This window comes from Manacus candei, unplaced genomic scaffold (assembly GCF_025592945.1).
Source record: "Manacus candei isolate 608988 ecotype Guabito, Panama unplaced genomic scaffold, ASM2559294v1 h1tg000308l, whole genome shotgun sequence".
NCBI lineage: Eukaryota > Metazoa > Chordata > Aves > Passeriformes > Pipridae > Manacus > Manacus candei.
Genome location: NW_026138356.1, coordinates 153,115 through 175,039, shown reverse-complemented (window position 1 = coordinate 175,039; position 21,925 = coordinate 153,115). Strand labels below are relative to the sequence as shown.

At 64.5% G+C, this 21,925-nt stretch overlaps 2 protein-coding genes across 4 annotated transcripts; both read right to left on the bottom strand.

Annotated features, from left to right (window-relative positions):
* Positions 1-1,467: 1,467 nt before the first annotated feature.
* CFAP126 (cilia and flagella associated protein 126) lies at positions 1,468-4,292 on the bottom strand. Of its 3 annotated transcripts, XM_051775510.1 has the most exons (5): positions 4,190-4,292; positions 3,858-3,920; positions 2,998-3,075; positions 2,725-2,895; positions 1,470-1,860 (listed from the first exon to the last, which is right to left on the bottom strand). In XM_051775510.1, the coding sequence occupies exons 1-5, from the start codon at positions 4,199-4,201 to the stop codon at positions 1,741-1,743; spliced, it is 444 nt and encodes a 147-aa protein (XP_051631470.1). In that variant the 5' UTR covers positions 4,202-4,292; the 3' UTR covers positions 1,470-1,740. The 3 variants fall into 3 exon arrangements, with proteins under 3 accessions (XP_051631472.1, XP_051631470.1, XP_051631471.1); XM_051775512.1 differs by lacking the exon at positions 2,998-3,075 and having other exon boundaries at positions 1,468-1,860; XM_051775511.1 differs by lacking the exon at positions 3,858-3,920 and having other exon boundaries at positions 1,471-1,860; positions 4,190-4,289.
* Positions 4,293-6,249: 1,957 nt separating this feature from the next.
* On the bottom strand, positions 6,250-14,491 carry VSIG8 (V-set and immunoglobulin domain containing 8). Its single transcript, XM_051775503.1, has 7 exons — positions 14,443-14,491; positions 12,068-12,243; positions 10,818-11,019; positions 9,769-9,933; positions 8,029-8,151; positions 7,354-7,507; positions 6,250-6,427 (listed from the first exon to the last, which is right to left on the bottom strand). Exons 1-7 carry the CDS (start codon positions 14,489-14,491, stop codon positions 6,250-6,252), a joined length of 1,047 nt encoding a protein of 348 aa, XP_051631463.1.
* Positions 14,492-21,925: the final 7,434 nt, after the last annotated feature.

Genomic DNA, 21,925 nt, shown 5'->3' with positions numbered 1-21,925 from the left:
TATGGGGCATCTTGGAATGGGAATGGAGCACCTGATGAGTGTCCTGGGACTGGGAATGTGCCTTTGGGGGTGGGAATGGGGCACCGGGTGTCCCCCGATCCCAGGGAATGTCCTCCCGGTGTTCCACAGGCCTGGGACCTGGGCAAGGGGCTGCGGCTGCCGCAGGTCACCCAGTCGGGGGGTGGCGGTGCTGGCGCTGTCCCTGCTCTCCTCTGCCGCCCTCGCCGCCCTCTGAGCGCCCGCCGGGAATGCCGGCAATCCCGGGAATGCCGGGAATTCCGCCCCGCCCTCCCGGAGCGCCGGGGAAGGCGGCGCTTGGCGGAAAATCCCTGGAATGGCCGGAGCTGCTTTTTTCCTGCCCCCCTTCCCAGCGCCCGCCAGGGGCTGTCCCCGCTTTGGGGACAATGGTGGCTTTGTGTCCCCAGGGCCACGGGATTGGGAACGTGAGTGGGAGCAGCACAAGGAGCCCCTTTGAGGGGAGCCGGGAGGGGGGGGGGGACACGGGTGACACCGCCCCGATCCTCCATCCCTGCCCCTCATCCCTGAGAATCCCGCAGTTCAGCCACTTTCAGAGCGAAAATTCCCAGTTTTTCCATTGGGAAGCAGTTTTTTCCTGCCCCTTATCCTTGAAAATCCCACAGTTCAGCCACTTTGGGAGTGAAAATTCCCAGTTTTTCCATTGGGAAGCGGTTTTTTCCTGCCCCTCACCCCTGAAAATCCCACAGTTCAGTCATTTTCAGAGCAAAAATTCCCAGTTTTTCCATTGGGAAGCGGTTTTTTCCTGCCCCTCACCCCTGAAAATCCCGCAGTTCAGCCACTTTTGGAGCAAAAATTCCCACTTTTTCCATTGGGAAGCAGTTTTTTCCTGCCCCTTATCCTTGAAAATCCCACAGTTCAGCCAGTTTTGGAGCCCCTGTGAGCAAAAATTCCCAGTTTGTCCATTGGGAAGCAGTTTTTTCCTGCCCCTCATCCTTGAAAATCCCGCAGTTCAGCCACTTCAGGAGCGAAAATTCCCACTTTTTCCATTGGGAAGCGGTTTTTTCCTGCCCCTCACCCCTGAAAATCCCACAGTTCAGCCACTTTTGGAGCCCCTGCGAGTGAAAATTCCCGTTTTTTCCCTGTTGGGAAGCAGTTTTTCCTGTCCCCCCTGGAATAAAGCAGCTCTGACCCTCCCCCCCGAGCGTGTCCTGTGTCCCACACCTCTCCCTTGGGATTCGGGGAATTGCTGCTTCCCAGAGGGGCCTGGTGTTGGAAAAACATGGAAAATCCAACAGTTTGCAGGTCTGGGAGGAGCCAAGGCCAGTTTTGGGGGCAAATTGGGGTGATTTGGAACCTTTGGGGAAAGGACAGTTCCAACTTTTCCTGTTTGGGACATGGGGTGGCAGGAGCTTCATCCCATCCCATCCCACCCCATTCCCTCCATCCCATCCCATCCCATCCCATCCCACCCCATTCCCTCCATCCCATCCCATCCCATCCCCTCCATCCCATCCCATCCCTCCTCCTCCTCCCTTCCCAATTAAACCCCCGCTGTTAATTGGGGATCAGGGAGGAGGAAGAGGAGGAAGCACAGCCCCAAATCCCGAATGGATTTGCATTTAATCCCGTGATTTCCTGCACTTCCCAGGCTTTATTCCCCCCTTCTTTTTTTGGGAAAGGGAAAGGCTGCAGCCCCTCCTGTGCCCCCCCCCAAGAGCCTGGGTGGTTTTTTTTTGGGGGGGGACACAAAGACTGCAAAGCTCAGGAGCTGGGAGGGCTCTGGGTGGGATTTTGGGATGGATTTTGGGATGGATTTTGGTCTGTCCCTGTGGCCTTTCCAGAAGGTTCCCTGGGGGGCTGCGCCTGCCGAGGCTCCTGGAACTGTGGGATGGAAGGGGGGGGTCACCTGGGGGTCCCTGGGGAGGGGACATGGGGCCAGGGAGCCCCTGGGGTCCACAGCCAGGGAGCCCAGCCCCAAATCCCCAGCCCTGTTACCCTTTTATTCCCAAATCCCCCAGCCCTGTCTCCCATCCCCAAATCCCCTAACCCGTTTCCCCCATCCCCAAATCCCCCTTTATCCCCCAATCCCCCATCCCCAAATCCCCCTTTATTCTCCAATCCCCCTTTATCCCCATATCCCCCATTCTTGTCCCTCATCCCCATATCCCCCTTTATCCCCCAATCCCCCATCCCGTGTCCCCCTTTATCCCCCAATCTCCCATCCCTGTTTCCCCTTTATCCCCCAATCCCCCATCCCTGTTTCCCCTATATTCCCAGATCTCCCCATATCCCCCTTAATCTCCCAATCCCCCATCCCTGTTCCCCCCTCCCTGTTTCCTCCCTCCCCGTTTCCCCCCTCCCCGTTTCCCCATCCCTGTTTCCCCATCCCTGTTTCCCCATCCCTGTTTCCTCCATCCCTGTTTCCTCCCTCCCTGTTTCCCACCCCCCTATTTCCCCCTCCCTGTTTCCCCCTCCCTGTTTCCCCCCTCCCCGTTTCCCCCTCCCTGTTTCCCCCCTCCCCGTTTCCCCCTCCCTGTTTCCCCCCTCCCTGTTTCCCCCTCCCTGTTTCCCCCTCCCTGTTTCCCCCTCCCTGTTTCCCCCTCCCTGTTTCCCCCTCCCTGTTTCTTCCATCCCTGTTTCTTCCATCCCTGTTTCCCTCATCCATTTCCCCCCTCCCTGTTTCCTCCCTCCCCGTTCCCCCCTCTCCCCCCGCGGTTTTTGGGGGGCGGTCCCCGCTGCTCCCACCTTGCCGGTGACGCGGATGCGGATCCCGTTGCACACCCGGCTCAGGATCGGGGGCTGGTTTTGGATAATCCGGGAAGCGGCACCGGCCGAGCGGGATGTCAGGTCCAGCCAGGGCGGGGGGATGCGGGGGGGCATCTCCCACGTGCCCAAAAACGTCCCCCACGGCGACACCTGAGGGGGGGGAGGGGGGCACAGGGAGGGTGGGGGGTCCCGGTGCCCCCACCCCCTTCCCCCGGGGGGGTTTTGTCCCCCCCCAAATCCCGCGGGACTCACTTGGGATCTGGGAATGCCGGGCAGGAGGTGCCCCCGGTCGTTGGCGATGAATTGGGTGGGGGGGTCCGGGCGGGGCAGCTGAGGGGGTTGGGGGGGGGTAAGTGAGGGTCCCGAGGGGTTGGGATGGGGTGAGGGGGGTCCCGGGGGGCTGGAACTGGGGTAAGAAGGGGTTGGGATGGAGCGAGGGGGGTCCCGGAGCGGGGATGGGATGGGGATGAAGGGGGTCCTGAGGGGTTGGGATGGGGTGAGGGGGTCCCAGGGGGGCTGGGATGGGGTGAGGGGGTCCCAGGGGGGCTGGGATTGGGGTAAGGGGGGGCTGGGATGGAGTGAGGGGGTCCCAGGGGGGCTGGGATTGGGGTAAGGGGGGGCTGGGATGGAGTGAGGGGGGTCCCAGGGGGGCTGGGATTGGGGTAAGGGGGGGCTGGGATAAAGTGAAGGGAGTCTCGAGGGGCTGGAATGGGGTGAGGGGGGTCCAAGGGGGCTGGGATTAGGGGGGGGGGGGGTCCAAGGCAGGGCTTGGAGGGGTCTGGGGGTCTGGGGTGGGGCTGGGAGGGGTCCCGAGGTCCCAGGGAGGGTCCGGAATGGGGTTGAGGGGGGTCCTGTGTGGGGAGGGGGGGGTCTGGGGGTCCAGGCTGGGACTGGGGGGGTCCCAAGGGGGTCTGGGCTGGGACTTGGGGGTCTCAGGGGAGGTCCAGGCTGGGATTGGGGGGGTCCCAGGGGGGTCCAGGTCTGAACTGGGGGGGCCCTGCAGGTCCAAGGAGGGGCTGGGCCACAGTGAGGGGGGTCCCGGGGGAATCCCGGGGGTCCAGTCCCGGGCCGGGGGGGTCTCGGGGGGGGTCCCGGGGGGGTCCCGGGGGTACCTTGGTGGGGGGGCGGGGCACGGTCCAGCACTGCATGCGGGGGGGCCTGAAGGCGTCCTCGTACTGGGGGGGATGGGGGGGTGGGTAGTGAGAGCCAGGACCCCCCTCGGGCTCCCCCCATGTCCCCCCACGTCCCCCCATGTGCCCCCCAATGTCCCCCATCTCCCCCATGTCCCTCCATGTCCCCTTTGACCCCCAATGTCCCCCATGTCCCCCCGTGTCCCCCCCCACGTCCTCCATCCCCCCCACGTCCCCTTTTCCCCCCCATTTGTCCCAGTTTGTCCCAGTTTGTCCCAGTTTGTCCCCGTTTAACCCCCCCCGGCCCCCCCCACCTGCCCCGCCATGTTCCGTTTCCAAGGCAACCCCCCTCCCCTTGGCGCCCCCTGGCGGCACTTACGGGCCCTGCCGGTGGGGCGGGGTCGATGACGTCATTGTGACAAGCACCGCCCCCCCGCTGGCCCCGCCCCCTGTCCCTGTCCCCCCGTGTCCATCCTGTGTCCATCCTGTCCCCGTCCCTCTGTCCCTGTCCCCTCTGTCCCTGTCCCCCCCGTGTCCATCCTGTGTCCATCCTGTGCCCTCCTGTCCCTGCCCCTTGTCCCTGTCCCCCCCGTGTCCATCCTGTGTCCATCCTGTGCCCTCCTGTCCCTGCCCCTCTGTCCCTGTCCCCCCGTGTCCATCCTGTGTCCCTCCTGTCCCCTTCTGTCCCCGCCCCTCTGTCCCTGTCCCCCCATCCCTGTCCCTCTGTCCCTGTCCCTCTGTCCCTGTCCCCTCTGTCCCCGTCCCTCTGTCTCCGTCCCTCTGTCCCTGTCCCTCTGTCCCTGTCCCCCCATCCCTGTCCCTCTGTCCCTGTCCCTCTGTCCCTGTCCCCTCGTGTCCCTGTCCCTCTGTCCCTCTGTCCTTGTCCCCCTCTGTCCTTGTCCCCCTACCCCGTCCCTCCTGTCCCTGTCCCCCCATCCCCGTCCCCTCTGTCCCTGTCCCTCTGTCCCTGTCCCTCTGTCCCTGTCCCCCCAGTCCCCATCCCCGTCCTCTCTGCCCCCTCCCGTGTCCCCATCCCTGTTCCCTCTGTCCCCATCCCTGTCCCCCGTCCTGTCCCCCGTCCTGTCCCCACCCCTCTTCCCTCTGTCCCCACCCCTTCCCCTCCTCGCCCCCTCTCCCCCCCCGTCCCCACATCACGACACCCCCTCTCAATTCGCTTCAATTTTATTTTCTTTGCCTTTCTTTCCTTTTTTTTTTTTTTTTCCTTGTTTTTTTTTGGTTTTTGTTTTGTTTTGTTGTGTTTTCCTGGTTTTCCTTGTTCCAAACCGCAATTCCTGGTGCCGGCGGCGCCTCGTCCCTCCCCCCACAGAAAAACCCCAATTCCGAAATGTGGGGGGGGCGCGGGGGAGGGGGGCACCAGGCGGGGGCTTCTTGGGACCCTTCGGGACTGGCCCGACCCGGTGACAAAAAAATACCCTGGGGGGGGGACACACGGGGGGCTCCGGGAGCCGGAGGGGGGGGCTGGGAGGGGCTCTGGGATCCAGGGGGGGTTCTCTGGGATCCAGGGGGAACTCTGGGATCTGGGGGGCTCTGGGAGCTTTGTGGGGTCTCTGGAATCTGGGGGGGGGGGGCTCTGGGAGCTGTGTGGGGTTTTTCTGATCTTGGTGGGGGGGAGGCTCTGAGAGCTCGGGGGTCTCTCTGATCTTGAGGGGGGGGGCTCTGGGATCTCTGTGGGGTCTCTGGGATCTGTGTGGAGTCTTTGGGAGCTGGGGGGGATCTCTGGAATCCGGGGGGGACTCTGGGATCCGGGGGGGTCTCTGGGATGTTCCCTGGGATCGGGGGGGGAAGCTCTGGGATGTTCTCTGGGGTCCCGAGGGATTCTCTGGGATCCAGGGGGGTCTCTGGGATATTCCCTGGGATCCGGGGGTTCTCTGGGATGTTCTCTGGGATCCAGGGGTTCTCTGGGATCCGGGGGGTCTCTGGGATATTCCCTGGAGCCGGGGGGTCTCCGGGATATTCCCTGGGATCCGGGGGGGTCTCTGGGATGTTCTCTGGGAGCCTGGGGGTTCTCTGGGATCCGGGGGGTCTCTGGGATGTTGTCTGGGATCCGGGGGGTTCTCTGGGATCCGGGGGGTCTCTGGGATGTTCCCCGGGATCCAACGGGAGTGTTCTCTTGGATCTGAGCTGACTCTGGGGATCGTCTCCGGGATCCCGATGTGTGAAGTGTGTGTGGGGGGAACACACGTAAAAAAAAGGGGCCAAACCCCCAAATAAAGAACCAACAGCGGAACCCGGCGCGTTCCGGGAGCGGGAGGGGCGGGTTTTTTGGGGTTTTTTTTTTTTTGGGGGGGAGGGTCTCTCCCGCCCTCAATCCCGCCGTGCCCGCGGGGCCGGGCTGGCACCGGGGGGGGGGGTGTCAGATCCCGGGACAGGCGACCTGGTGGCGAATGCCCTCCTGGCACAGCAGCGCGGCCGCCGCGCGCTCGTCGCCGTCGCCGTGCTGGCACTGCAGGTAACTGATGCCGTGCGGGGAGTAGCCGTGGTGGGCACACACGTTGCAGGCGCGGGTGGGCACCGTGTCACCCGAGGTGCTCCTGCGGGACGGGAATGGGGGGGGGGACACCCCGGAAAAGGGGCTGTCAGGGTGAGCCGTGCCACCCCTCAGCACCCCTTGGGGACTTGTGCCACCCCTCAGCACCCCTTGGGGACAATCAGTGACCTGTGCCACCTCTCAGCACCCCTTGGGGACCTGTGCCACTCCTCAGCACCCCTTGGGGACCTGTGCCACCCCTCAGCACCCCTTGGGGACAATCAGTGACCTGTGCCACCTCTCAGCACCCCTTGGGGACTTGTGACATCCTTCAGCACCCCTTGGGGACCTGTGCCACTCCTCAGCACCCCTTGGGGACCTGTGCCACCCCTCAGCACCCCTTGGGGACAATCAGTGACCTGTGCCACCCCTCAGCACCCCTTGGGGACAATCAGTGACCTGTGCCACCCCTCAGCACCCCTTGGGGACTATCAGTGACCTCTGCCACCTGCAGCACCCCTTTGGGACCTGTGCCACCCCTCAGCACCCCTTGGGGACTTGTGCCACCCACCTTTACCTGTGCCACCCCTCAGCACCCCTTGGGGACAATCAGTGACCTGTGCCACCCATCTGCACCCGGTGACACCCGCTGTTGGTCCCTGGCAGCACCCAGTGCCACCCACTGGTGCCCGTTGGACCCCAGTGGTGCCCGTCAGTGCCCATCAGAGCCCAGGGGTGACCAGCGGTGCCTCTGACTGCCCAGCAGTGCCCAGTGGTGCCCAGTGGTGCCCGGTGACCCTCACTGGTGCCCATCGGTTCCCAGTAGAGCCCAGTGGTGCCCAGTGACTCTCACTGGTGCCCATCGGTTCCCAGTAGAGCCCAGTGGTGCCCAGTGACTCTCACTGGTGCCCAGCAGTGCCCAGTGACACCCTGGGGTGCCCGCTGACCCCGTGTCCCCTCTGTGTCCCCCCATGTCCCCCCCGTGCCCACCTGCAGTCGCTGCAGGCCCGCTGGCACTCCTTGCGCTGGTAGCGGGCGATCAGTGCCCAGATGAGCAGCCCCAGGAGGCTGAGGAGGAGGAGGGAGCCCAGGACGGAGCCCACGATGATGCCAGCCTGGCGTCCGCCTGCCACGCCACCACAGCCTGTCACCGCCGGCCTCGCCGGCTGCCCACGGCCACCAGGGCACCCCGGGGCACCCCCGGGACACCAGGGACACCCCCGGGGCACCCCAGGGACACCCCCGGGGCACCAGGGACACCCCAGTGCCACCCTGGGACACCCCTGGTGTCACCCCAGCACCAGGGACACCCCCAGTGCCACCCTGTGCCAGCCCTGGTGTCCCTCCCATGTCCCCCCTGTGTCCCTTGTCCCCCCTGATGGCACTCACGGGGCCTGGGGCTGAGGGTGAGCTGGCACACCGTGTCCCACCGTGTCCCCCCATGTCCCCCTGTGTCCCCCATGTCCCCCCCGTGTCCCCTCCCTGTCCCTTGTCCCCCCTGGTGGCACTCACGGGGCCTGGGGCTGAGGGTGAGCTGGCACACCGTGTCCCCCCGTGTCCCTCCATGTCCCCCCCGTGTCCCTCCGTGTCCCCCCGTGTCCCCCCATGTCCCCCCGTGTCCCCCCCGTGTCCCCCCCGTCCCTTGTCCCCCCTGGTGGCACTCACGGGGCCTGGGGCTGAGGGTGAGCTGGCACACCGAGTACCCCACGCGGTTGGTGACACGGCACTGGTAGGTGCCCGCGTGGATCTGGGTCACGCTGCGGATCAGGAGGTCACCCGGGGCACGGCCTGGGGGGGGGGACACACAGGGGTGGCACTGTCACCTGCCGGACACGCTGCTGGACATGGCATGTGGGGACATGGGGACAGGGGGACACAGGGACAGGGGGACAGGGACACACAGGGACACAGGGACAGGGGGACACAGAGGGACACAGGGACAGGGGGACACGGGGACATGGACACACAGGGGCAGGGGGACATGGGGACAGGGGGACACAGGGACACATGGGGACACAGAAGGACACAGGGACGGGGGGACACAGGGACAGGGGGACATGGGGACAGGGGGACATGGGGACACACAGGGACGGGGGACAGGGGGACATGGGGACAGGGGGACACACAGGGATGGGGGACATGGGGACAGGGGGACAGGGGGACATGGGTGACAGGGACACAGGGACACAGGGATAGGGGGACACGAGGACATGGACACACAGGAACATGGGAGCACAGGAACATGGACACACAGGGACAGGGGGACATGGGGACAGGGGGATATAGGGACACAGGGACAGGGAACATGGGATCATGGGGACACGGGGACATGGGGACACAGGGACAGGGGGACATGGGGACATGGGGACACGGGACACCCACCTACCTGGAGGCACTGGGACATGGGAGCACACGGATGTTGGAGCAGAGGGACACGGATGCCCGGGCACGGACACGGGCGACGGGGACATGGGGACAGAGACAGGGTCACCCACGGACACGGGTGACGGGGACACGGGGACACGGGGACATGGGAACATGGGGACATGGGGACACGGGGACATGGGGACACGGGGACATGGGGACACGGGGATGTGGGAATATGGACACACAGACAGGGACACAGGGACACAGGAGCAAAGGGATTGAGAGCACAGGGACACGGGAACACACGGATGTGGGAACACACATAAACATGAAAACACGTGGATGTGGGAACATGGACACACACAGACACGGACACACGTGAACATGGGAGCACATGGATGTGGGAACACACGTGAACACAGGAGCACACGGATGTGGAGCACAAGGACGTGGGAACACACGGATGTGGGAACACAATGACATGGACGCACACGGACACGGGAGCACACGGATGTGGGAGCACAGGGAACACACAGCCCCCACCCACCTGTGTGCACCCCCCACACATGCACCCCCAGCCAGGGACCCCCCTAAACCCCCCCGGGGGTCCCTCACCCACCTGGGATGGTGCCCGAGGGCAGGGACCCCCCAAACTCCCCCAAATTCCCCAGAGGGGGTCCCTCACCCACCTTGGGTGGTGCCTGAGGGCAGGGACACCCCAAAGCCCCTCAAACCCTCCCAGGGGGTCCCACACCCACTTTGGATAGTGCCCGAGGGCAGGGACCCCCCCAAAACCTCCCCTGAGCCCCCCAGGGGGGTCCTGCACCCACCTGAGATGGTGCCTAAGGGCAGGGACCCCCCAACCCCCCAGGGGTCCCTCACCCACCTGAGACGGTGCCCGAGGGCAGAGACCCCAAACCCCAACCCCCCCCCTCCCCAGATCCCCTGGGGGTGTCCCGCACCCACCTTGGATGGTGCCCGAGGGCAGAGACACCCCCCCAACCTCCCCTGAGCCCCCCGAGGGGGTCCCTCACCCACCTTGGATGGTGCCCGAGGGCAGGCGGCCCCCCCCGTAGCCCTCGGCCAGCTTTGCCCACTGGTATGCCAGGGGGGAGGTGCCCCCCCGGCTGTAGCAGCGCAGCAGCACCGACCCCCCCTCGATGAGCTCCCCCTCGCTCCAGCACTGCGGGACCGCCGGCTTCTCTGCTGGGAGAGGGACGGTCAGCACGGGGACGGGGACGGGGACGGGGACAGGGACGGGGGACACGGTCAGGGACAGGGGATGGGGACGGGGACAGGGATAGGGGGCAGTGGGAGGGGTCAGGGACACCGTCAGGGACACCCGGGGGGACAGGGGAGGGGTCAGGGACACCCAGGGGGACAGGGGACACTGTCAGGGACAGGGGACGGGGACAGGGGATGGGGACGGGCATGGGGACACTGTCAGGGACAGGGGACGGGGACAGGGGACGGGGACGGGGATGGGGACACTGTCAGGGACAGGGGACAAAGACAGGGGACGGGGACGGGGACAGGGACAGGGGACAGGGGGAAGTGGGAAGGGTCAGGGACACCATCAGGGACACCCGGGGGGACGGGGGACACTGTCAGGGAGAGGGGACAGGGGACATTGTCGGGGACAGGGGACAGGGACAGGAGACACTGGGAGGGGTCAGGGACACCATCAGGGCCACTGAGGGTCACCCGGGAGGGGGACAGGGGACACTCGGGACAGGGGACGCTGTCAGGGCCACCAGGGGTCACCTCGGAACGGGACAGGGGTCACCCGGGAGGGGGACAGGGGACGCTGGACAGGAGACCCTATTAGGGCCACCTAGGAGGGCGACAGGGGACACTATCAGGGCCACCCGGGAGGACGACAGGGGACACTATCAGGGCCACTGAGGGTCACCCGTGAGGGGGACAGGGGATGCTGGACAGGAGACCCTATTAGGGTCACCCGTGAGGGGGACAGGGGACACCGGGGAGGGGAACAGCGGTGCCACCAGCGGTCCCCCGCGGCGGAGGGGGGGGGGGGGGGGGACGACACAGGGGCAGGGCCCAGCCGGGGCCGCGTCCCCTCTCACCTTGCACGGTGACGATGACCTCGTGCACGGCCACCGTGTTCTTCTTGACGCGGCACTGGTAGGTGCCGGTGTCGGAGACGCGCAGGTCGGCGAGGCGGATGGACGCGTCCTGCTGGCCCGGGTCCGACTGCACGAAGGCCACGCGGTCCCGCAGCCCCGACCCGCCGCCGTAGTTCACGTGGTGGTCCTGGTAGGACAGGAACTGCGCGGGGACAGACGGGCACGGTGGGGACGGGGGGGACACCGGGAGGGGGGCGGGGAGGGGGGTGATGCGGTGCCTGCCTGTCCCTGCCTGTCCCTGCCTGTCCCTGCCTGTCTTTGCCTGTTTTTGCCTGTCTTTGCCTGTCTTTGCCTGTAGCTACCTGTCCCTGCCTGTGTCTGTCTGTCCCTGCCTGTCCCTGCCTCTATCTGGTTGTCCCTGGCTGTGACTGTCCCTGGCTGGTCTTTCCTTGTCCTGCCTGTCCCTGCCTGTCCCTGCTCCCTCCCTGTGCCTCCTACCCCTGCCTGTCCTTGTTTCTTCCTGCCTGGTCCTTCCCTGCCTTGCCTGTCCCTGCCTGTCCCTGCTCCCTCCCTGTCCAGCCTGTCCCTGCCTGTCCCGCCTGGTCCTTCCCAGCCTGGCATTTCCAGACCCTGCCTGGTCCCGTCCCATCCCTGCCCTGCCAGACCTTCCCTGCCTTGCCTGCCCTGCCAGACGCTGCCTGTCCTGCCTGCTCAGCTGGGCTCCATCCCATCCCATCCCATCCCATCCCATCCCATCCCATCCCATCCCATCCCATCCCAACCATCCCAGCCCTGCCTGTCCTGCCTGTCCTTCCCTGTCCTGCCAGACCTTCCCTGTCCTGCCTGTCCTGCTCGTCCTGCCTGTCCTGCCCGCTCAGCTTGGCTCCATCCCGCCCCAGCCCAGCCCTACCTGTCCTGCCAGATCCTGCCTGGCCCTTACCTGCCATTCCCAGAACTTCCAGATCCTGCCTGCTCCTTCCTTGCCCCTGCCTGTGTCTGCCTGGTCCTTCTTCCCTGTCCTGCCTGTCCCTGCCTGGTCCTTCCCCGCCCTGCCAGACCTTACCTGTCCTGCCTGTCCCTGCCTGTCCTGCCTGCTCCTTCCCAGGCCAGCACTCTCAGACTCTCCCTGCTCCTTCCCTGCCCTTCCAGACCTTCCCTGCCTGTCCCTGCCTGCTCGGGCTCCATCCCCCCCTCCCCACCCCTCCAACACCCCCCCAGTCCCTCCCCCCGCGCCCGGCGCCCTCCCTCACCACTTTCTCGGGGCCGGGCTGCTCGGGGGTGATCTGGATCCACTCGATGCCCACGCCCTGGGGGCCGTGGTCCTCGGGCTCCAGGACGTAGGGACAGCCCAGCTTCACCGAGTCGCCCTGGGCCAGGTACAGCTCCTCCCGGCCCTGCCCGTGGATCCGGACGGCCCGCACGAGACCTGGGGAGGGGGCACGGCATCGGTGGCACCGCCAATCCCTGCCCCGGGGCACCCCGGCCCCACAGAGAGCACCCCTGATCCCGCAGGCAGTGATCCCACAAACAGTGATCCCACAGACAGCACCCCTGATCCCGCAGGCAGTGATCCCACAGACGGTGTGCCCTGATCCCACAGACAGTGATCCCACAGACAGTGATCCCACAGACAGTGATCCCACAGACAGCACCCCTGATCCTGCAGACAGTGATCCCACAAACAGTGATCCCACAGACAGCACCTCTGATCCCACAAACAGTGATCCCACAGACAGTGTGCCCTGATCCCACAGACAGCACCCCTGATCCCACAGACAGCGATCCCACAAGCAGTGATCCCACAGACAGCACCTCTGATCCCACAAACAGTGATCCCACAAACAGTGTGCCCTGATCCCACAGACAGCACCCCTGATCCCACAGACAGTGTGCCCTGATCCCACAAACAGTGATCCCACAGACATCACCCCCTGACCCCACAGACATCACCCCCTGATCCCACAGACAGTGTGCCCTGATCCCACAAACATCACTTCTGATCCAGCAGACAGTGTGCCCTGATTCCACAGATGGCACCTCTGACCCCACAGACAGCACCTCTGACCCTACAGACAGTGTGCCCTGACCCCACAGACAGCACCTCTGACCCTACAGACAGCACCTCTGACCCTACAGACAGTGTGCCCTGACCCCACAGAGAGCACCTCTGACCCCACAGACAGCACCTCTGACCCTACAGACAGTGTGCCCCAACCCCACAGACAGCACCTCTGACCCCACAGACAGCACCTCTGACCCTACAGACAGTGTGCCCCAACCCCACAGACAGCACCTCTGATCCCACAGGGAGCACCTCTGACCCCACAGACAGCACCTCTGACCCTACAGACAGTGTGCCCTGACCCCACAGACAGCACCCTCCAACCCTGTGTCCTGCAGCACCCAACACATGGGGGGGCTGCGATGGGACAGGGATGGGGCTGGGATGGGACCCATTGCACCCCAAACCTGTGCCCTGATCCCACACCTGCAACCCCCAAACTGTGGGGAGCTGGGACCCATCACACCCGAAACCTCTGCCCTGATCCCACACCTGTAGCATCCAAACTGTGGAGAGCAGACACAGGGGTGGGGCAGAGACCCATCACACCCCAAACCTGTAACGTGACACACCTCGAATCCCAAACCTGCAGCCTGTGGGGAGCAGGGACACATCACACCCCAAACTGCACCCAAACCTGTGCCCTGACACATCTTCAACCCCAAACCTGCAGCCCCCAACCTGTGGGGAGCAGGGATGGGGACAGGAATGGGGTTGGGACCCATCACACCCCAAAACTCTGCCTTGATCCCACACCTGTAGCATCCAAACTGTGGGGAGAGACCCCAAACCTGTGCCCTGACACACCTGGAGCCCCAAACCTGCAGCACTTCCTGACCCCAAACCTGCAGCCCTCCACCTGAAGGGAGCAGGGGTGGGGTAGGGACCCACCACACCCCAAACTTGTGCCCTGGTCCCAAACCTGCAGCCCCCAAACTGTGGGGAGCAGAGATGGGGACTGGCATAGGGTGGGGACCCATCGCACCCCAAACCTGTGCCCTGACACACCCCGACCCCACACCCGCAGCCCCCTCCGCACCCGCGGGGTGCAGGGACCCCTCTCCCAGTCCCAAACCCCCGCGGGGGTGCCCGGGGTGGGGTGGGGGGGTCATTGAGCACCCTGTGGGTGCCCCGGGGCCAAGGGGGGCGCGGCGGGCTCGGTGCCCCCTGCCCGGCTCAAGGTGTGCGGGGGCAGGACCCGCTCCATCCTGGCCACCGGGATCCGTCCTGGCCACCGGGATCCGTCCTGGCCACCGGGATTCATCCCGAACACCGGGATTCATCCCGGGCACCGGGATCCATCCTGGGCACCGGGATCCATCCCGAGCACCGGGACCTCTCCTAGCACCGGGATCTCTCCAAGCACCGGGATTCATCCAAGCACCTGGATTCATCCGAACACCGGGATCCAACCCGAGCACCGGGATCTCTCGGAGCGCCGGGATCCAACCCGAGCACCGGCATCCCTCCCGAGCACCGGGATCCATCCCGAGCACCGGCGTCCCTCCGAGCACCGGCATCCCTCCCGAGCGCCGGGATCCAGCCGGGCCGCGCGGTTCGTACCTGGCAGGATCCCGAGGAGCAGGAGCAGGCTGGCGCCGTGCCCTGCCATGCCGCTGCAGCCGTGCGGAGGAGGAGGAGGAGGAGGAGGAGGAGGAGGAGGAGGAGGAGGAGGAGGAAGGCTCCGAACGCCGGGCCAGCGGGGCCGCGCGGGGCCCTTTTACACGCTGGGCCGGGGCGCTCCTCCCCGTGGGGAGGATGCCTTTGGCATGAGTGAGTGGCTCCGAGCTGGGCGTCGATGCTGCCCCGCTCCGCTCCTACCCCCTAATTAGGCCCGGCCGGGGCTGCGGGAGCGCGGCCAGCCCGACCCCGGCGGGGCACGGCGGGCACGGGACCCCCCCGCGGCACCCCCGGGCGGGATGAGGGTGGGCACGGAGCCGGGGTGGGCACCCGCGGGTGGGAAAAGACCCGGCGGCCCCACGGATCCCAAAAGGGTTCTGAGGGCTTGGGGCTGGACACGCTGGGAAGGGCTTAAAGGTGTGGTTGGAGCACGGGCTTAAATCCAGCAGATCCCTCCTTAAAGCCAAGCAGATCCCTCCTCCGGGCCTGCCCCCTGGGGCAGAGGGCACGGAGAGTGGCACCCACCGAGCCCACGGGGCACGGCACGGGGACGGGGACGGGGACGGGGACGTGGCAGGGGATGGAGGAGCTGGGACGGGGATGGAGGGAGGGATGGAGGGATGGAGGAACTGGGACAGGGATGGATGGATGGATGGATGGAGGGATGGAGGGATGGAGGGATGGATGGAGGGATGGATGGAGGGATGGATGGAGGGATGGAGGGATGGAGGGATGGATGGAGGGATGGAGGGAGAAGTTAGGACAAGAACATGGCACAGGATGAAGGAGCTGGGACAGGGACGGATGGAGGGAGGGATGGATGGATGGAGGGATGGAGGGGTTGGGACAGGGATGGATGGCTGGATGAGTGGATGGATGGAGGGATGGGTGGAGGAGTTAGGACAAGGACACGGCGCAGGATGGAGGAGCTGGGACAGGGAGGGATGGAGGAGGTGGGACAGGGACACTGGGCAGTGGATGAAGAGTTGGGACAGGGACATGATAGTGGATGGAAATTTTGGGGACAGGGACATGATAGTGGATGGAAATTTTGGGGACAGGGACATGGGGATGGATGGAGGAACTGGGACAGGGATGGATGGAGGAGCTGAGACAGGGATAGGAATGGATGGGGGAACTGAGACAGGGACAGGGATGGATGGAGGAACTGGGACAGGGACACAGGGATGGATGGAGGAGCTGGGACTGGGACAGGGATGGATGGAGGAGTTGGGACAGGGATGGATAGAGGAACTGGGACAGGGACACAGGGATGGATGGAGGAGCTGGGACAGGGGCCCTCAGCAGCAGGGGTTGGGGTCACACCAGGGGGGCTGAACCCTGTGAGAAACCCCAATCAGGGACACTGTCCCTGCTCGTGTCCCTTGAGGTCACACAGGAGACATGGGCACCCACAAACATGGGGATGTGGGGACACGGGGACACGGGGACACATGGATATGGGGATGTGGGGACATGGGGACACGGGGACACATGGACATGGACACCCATGAACACAGGAGCACACAGAGGTGGGGACACAGGGACACAGGAACACATGGATATGGACACCCATGAACACGGGAGCACATGGATGTGGGAGCACAGGGACATGGAACACATGGATATGGACACCCATGAACACGGGAGCACACGGATGTGGGAGCAGAGGGACGTGGGGACACACAGACATGGTCATCCATGATGCCCTCACCTACCTGCCCCCACCTCCACGTGCTCCCCCAGCCAGGGACCTCCAAGACCTCCCCAAGCCCCCAAGTGTCCCCGGGGTCACAGCACTGCCCTGGGAGGGCTGTTCCTGCCCAGGGCCTTGAGGGGCTGGGACCCCCACCCTGGGCTGGGACCCCCCTCTGGGCTGGGACCCCTATTCTGGGCTGGGACCCCCCTCTGGGCTGGGACCCCCATACCTGACTGTGCCCCACCCCCTGGGCTGTGACCCCTAAACCTGGCTGTGACTCCTCTCCATGCTGTGCCCCCCTCTCCCTCCTGTGACCCCCATTCCATGCTGTGACCCCCCTTTTTGTGCAGTGACCTCCAAACCTGGCTGTGCCCCCCCCTCTCTGTGCTGTGCCCCCCTCTCTGGGCTGTGTCCCCCACCTCTGGTTGTGCCTCCCACTCCGTGTTGTGCCCCCCAAACCCGGCTGTGCCCCCCCTCTCTCTGTACTGTGCCCCCAATCCGGGTTGATCCCCCTAAACCTGGCTGTGACCCCCCCACTCCAGGCTGTGCCCCCACTCTGTGCTGTGCCCCCAATCCGGGTTGATACCCCCAAACCTGGCTCTGACCCCCAAACCTGGCTCTGACCCCCCCTCTGTGCTCTGACCCCCCCTTTTTGTGCTGTGACCCCCATATCTGACTGTGACCCCCACCCTGGGCTGTGACCCCCAAAACCTGGGCTGTGCACCCCCCTCCTCCGTGCTGTGACCCCCACTCTGTCCATGCCCCCTTCCTGTCCGTGCCCCCTCTCCTGTCCGTGCCCCCCTCCCCAGTGCCATGCCCCTGTCCCTGTCCCTGTCCCTATCCCTGTCCCTCTCCCTGTCCCCTGTCCCCTGTCCCCTGTCCCCTGTCCCCTGTCCCTCTCCCTGTCCCTCTCCCTGTCCCCTCTCCCTGTCCCTCTCCCTGTCCCTGTCCCTGTCCCCTCTCCCTGTCCCTCTCCCTGTCCCCTCTCCCTGTCCCTCTCCCTGTCCCTGTCCCTGTCCCTGTCCCTGTCCCCTCTCCCTGTCCCTGTCCCTGTCCCTGTCCCTGTCCCTGTCCCTGTCCCTGTCCCCTGTCCCTCTCCCTGTCCCTGTCCCTGTCCCTCTCCCTGTCCCTCTCCCTCTCCCTCTCCCTCTCCCTGTCCCCTGTCCCTATCCCTGTCCCTGTCCCTGTCCCTGTCCCCTCTCCCCTGTCCCTCTCCCTGTCCCTGTCCCTGTCCCCGTCCCTGTCCCTGTCCCTCTCCCTGTCCCTGCCCCTGTCCCTGTCCCTGTCCCTGTCCCTGTCCCTGTCCCTGTCCCTCTCCCTGTCCCCGTCCCTGTCCCTGTCCCTGTCCCTGTCCCTGTCCCTGTCCCTCTCCCTGTCCCCGTCCCTGCCCCGCGGCCTCTCTCGGCCCTTCCGGAAGGTTCCAGGACTGCCCGAGCCGGCCGGGCCGCCCTGCCCGGCCCAGCCAAACCCGCCCGGGGCCAGGGCCTGCTCCAGTTCTGGGCTGAGCTCAGGGCTCGGTTTAAACCTGCCCGGCTCCCGCTGGGAACGGGGCCCGGGCCCGGCACGTGCGGGGCCGCGTCGGTGATTTGGGGGCCCCTCGGGGCCGTGACGGGGCCGTGACGGGGCCGTGACGGGGCCGGGGCTCGGCCCACGGTGCCGGTGCCGGTCCCGACCGGCGGCTCTGGGAGATCCCGGCTTGGCAAGGTCGGAGTGGCGGCTTTGAAGCCTCGGGCTGAGCCCGGCCTAGAACTGGGTGGTGACCCCGAGGGGCACGGCCGGAGCGCGGCCGGGAGGGGTGGGCAGTGGGATGGACGCCGGGATGGACATTGGGGATGGATAGATGGGCAGTGGGATGGACGCTGGGATGGACGCTGGGGATGGACATTGGGGATGGACACTGGGGATGGACATTGGGGTGGGCACTGGGGTGGGCACTGGGATGGACACTGGAGTGGACATTGGAGGTGGACATTGAGGTGGACATTGGAGGTGGACACCAGGATGGACATTGGGTTGGATGCTGGGATGGACATTGGGACAGACATTGGGATGGGCACTAGGATGGACACAGGGATGGACATTGGGGTGGACACTGAGATGGACATTGAGATGGACATTGGGATGGATGTTGGGGATGGATGTTGGGGTTGGACACTGGGGTGGATGCCGGGGATGGACATTGGGATAGACACTGGGGTGGACATTGGGGGTGGACACTGGGGTGGACGCTGGGGTGAACACAAGGGATGGACACTGGGGATGGACACTGGAGGTGGGAATTGGGGATGGACACTAGGATGGACATTGCGGATGGACATGGGGATGGACACTGGGATGGACATTAGAGATGGATGTTGGGGATAGACATTGGGGTTGGACACTGGAATGGACACAAGGGATGGACACTGTGAAAGGACTTTGGGATGGACAGATGGACACTGAGTGGACACTGGGATGGACACTGGGGCTGGCACGGGTCACCACAGAGGTGGTGGCACTGGTGACAATGGCCTGGGGGTCCCACGAGCTGGGTGGCCCCGGGGGCTTCCTCAGAGCTGGGGCTGAGGTGGCAGCTCTGTCCCCAACAGGGACACACAGTGCCTGGTTCTGTCACCCCAGAGGGTCCCCCAGGGGCTGGGGAGGGGAAGGGATGAGGAGGGGGAGGGATGAGGAGGCCCCAGCGTGTTGTCCTCCCCCTCCCCCAGCCTGGAGCCGCTCAGGCTCCCAGCAGTGTCCCCACACTGTCCCCTGCCCCTGCCCAGCCTTCCCCAGCTCTCCTTGTTTTCCAGCTGCCCCGGGAATTAATCAGAGCCACTCCTGCGGGATCCCGAGGCTCCCAACCCTCCCGAGAGCTGCCAGTCCCCATCCCCCTGGATTTTACCTCGTTTGCATCACCCGCTGCCTTCGCTTTGCCCCCGAGGGAGGTGCCACTCAGAGGTGACACCGCGCTGACAGGGTGGCACTGGCAGGGCTGGGGGGTGAGGAAGAGCCTGTCCAGCCTCTGGGGACCCTCCCAGAGGTGACAGGGCCCCCCCCTCCCTGCCAGGTCCATCCCCGGGGGGTTTGGGCACAGGATGAGGGGCAACCTCTGTGCCCGGAGTGGGGCACGTGGGACACGGAGCCTCTGGGATCCTCCAGGTCATTCCCTGCACCCCCGAGGGGAGGGGAGGGTGGAAAACACTGAGGGGAGGGTGGAAAACACTGAGGGAAGGGTGGAAAACACTGAGGGAAGGGTGGAAAACACTGAGGGAAGGGTGGAAAACACTGAGGGAAGTGTGGAAAACACTGAGGGAAGGATGATAAACACCGAGGGAAGGATGGAAAACACTGAGGGAAGGGTGGAAAACACTGAGGGAAGGGTGGAAAACACTGAGGGAAGGATGGAAAACACTGAGGGAAAGATGGAAAACACTGAGGGAAGGATGGAAGACACTGAGGGAAGTGTGGAAAACACTGAGGGAAAGATGGAAAACACTGAGGGAAAGATGGAAAACACTGAGGGAAGGATGGAAAACACTGAGGGAAGGATGGAAGACACTGAGGGAAGGATGGAAGACACTGAGGGAAGTGTGGAAAACACTGAGGGAAAGATGGAAAACACTGAGGGAAGGATGGAAAACACTGAGGGAAAGATGGAAAACACTGAGGGAAGGATGGCAAACACTGAGGGAAGGATGGCAAACACCGCCTGCTCCAGAAACATCTTTTTATTGGGAAAGCCAGGGAGAGACAAGCCCCAAATCCGCAGGGAATCGGAGCTGGGTCTGGCGGGGCCGGGGCTGACTCAGCTCCGCCTGGGCACGGTATTTTATGGGAATTCTGGGCCTGGGAATGCTGGCACTGGGAGCCGGCCGCTGCTCCTCCTGTGCCAGTTCCCTGCGGATGAGCCGCTTCCCCAGGGCTTGTCTGTCCTGGGTCTGGTGGCACTTGGGGACAAGAGGTGGCTGGTCCTCAGTGCCACATGATCCAGGAGATCCCATGGAGCGGGAAAGGGAAGGGATCAGAGCCCAGGGACATTCCCCAGGGCTCCCAGGACACGCTCCAGGGGCTGCATTCCCGGCACGGAGCGGGGGCACCGCGGGCTCCTCCGGGCCTGGATGGGCAGGGACGGAGCTTCCACAGCCCCCAGAGACCCCCCGGCCTGGGAACGGGATGGGGGGGACAGGAAGGGTGGGATTGGTGGATAGAGCCAGAGTGGGATTGCTGGACATCACCTGTGTGGGATTTGTGGATCCCAGAGTGGGAATACTGGACATGAGCACTGTAGGATTTGTGGATCCCAGTGTGGGATTGCTGGACATGACCAGTGTGGGATTTGTGGATCCCAGTGTGGGATTGCTGGACATGATCAGTGTGGGATTTGTGGATCCCGGTGTGGGATTGCTGGACATGACAACTGTAGGATTTGTGGATCCCAGTGTGGGATTTGTGGGTACAACCAGGGAGTGCTGGATACAGCCAGAGTGGGATTCCTGGACGTGACCAGTGGATCCCAGTGTGGGATTCCTGGGTACAACCAGTGTGGGATTCCCAGATCCAACCAGGGTGAGATTCCTGGCTGCAACCAGGCTGGGATTGCTGGATCCAACCAATGTGGGATTGCTGGACACAACCCATGTGGGATTCCTGGACACAAACAATTTGGGATTCCTGGACACAAACAATTTGGGATTTGTGGATACCAGTGTGGGATTGCTGGCTCTGACCAGACTGGGATTGCTGGAGAGAGCAAAAGTGGAATTCCTGGACGTGACTGGTGTGGGATTCCTGGGTCAACCAGTATGGGATTCCTGGATCCAACAAGTATGGAATTCCTGGATCCAACCAGTATGGGATTCCTGGATCCAACCAGTATGGGATTCCTGGATCCAACAAGTATGGGATTCCTGGATCCAACCAGTATGGGATTCCTGGGTACAGCCAGTATGGGATTCCTGGGTACCACCAGTGTGGAATTCCTGGTGTTCCACCAGTGTGGGATTCCTTTCCCACCCACAGACCCATCAATCCCAAGGATCCTGCCCAGCCCTCCTGGCCCAGGCACAGGAGGATCCCCAGACCCCCCCAGCCCCCCCTGCGCCCCAAAACGTGTCCCCAAGAGGGGTGACGTGTCCTCTGACCCCCCAGGAGCCCCCCCAGCCCTGCCAGGGGAGCGGGAACAGCGGGAGCAGGAGGGGAGGTGCCCCCAAACTCTGGCTCTGAGGGATGTCCCCACACTCCTCCCTGCTCAGGGCTCCAGCTGCTTCCCTGATCCACTGGAAATCCTTCATCCAGCCGGCTCGGGATCAAACCCTCTGCCCTGTGCGGGTTTTTGGGGGAGCAGAAGCTGGTTTTTTCCCCCTCCCCTCCCCGTGTTTGCTGCCCCTCAGCCCGCCCGGGCTCCGGATGCGCCCGGCGCAGCTCCGGTGCCCTGGAATCCGCCTGGAATCCGCCTGGAAAACGCCTGGAAAACGCCTGGAATCCCCGAGGCCGGGGCTCCCCCCTCCTTCCCCCCTCGCCGGGGTGAGTCAGGCTGCGGTTGGGAGGAAATCACCGAAGAAGCTGCCGGTGCCCCCATTTCCCCAGTTGTAAAAATGTGGATAATTAACGCGGGGCTGTTTTTCCCCGCGGACTTAATGACTCCCGGGATTACTCAGGTTCCATGGTGACGCTGGTAGGGGCTGGGAGAGGGCATTAACCAGAGGCTGCAGCACTTTGAAGATGCTCAGGAGTAAGAATTTACTCATT

Bases quoted from the DNA above. Each gene is read 5' to 3' on its own strand.
- CFAP126 (XM_051775510.1), bottom strand. The intron at 3,076-3,857 runs GTACCCCCGGGA...CAACCCCCTCAG, and splicing joins TGCCCCGCCCCCCCACCAAG to CTGCCCCGCCCGGACCCCCC. The intron at 2,896-2,997 runs GTGAGTCCCGCG...CCCCCCCCTCAG, and splicing joins CCGGCATTCCCAGATCCCAA to GTGTCGCCGTGGGGGACGTT.
- VSIG8 (XM_051775503.1), bottom strand. From the start codon at position 14,491: ATGGCAGGGCACGGCGCCAGCCTGCTCCTGCTCCTCGGGATCCTGCCA. The intron at 12,244-14,442 runs GTACGAACCGCG...CCCCCTCCCCAG, and splicing joins GCTCCTCGGGATCCTGCCAG to GTCTCGTGCGGGCCGTCCGG. The intron at 11,020-12,067 runs GTGAGGGAGGGC...GTCCCCGCGCAG, and splicing joins AGCCCGGCCCCGAGAAAGTG to TTCCTGTCCTACCAGGACCA.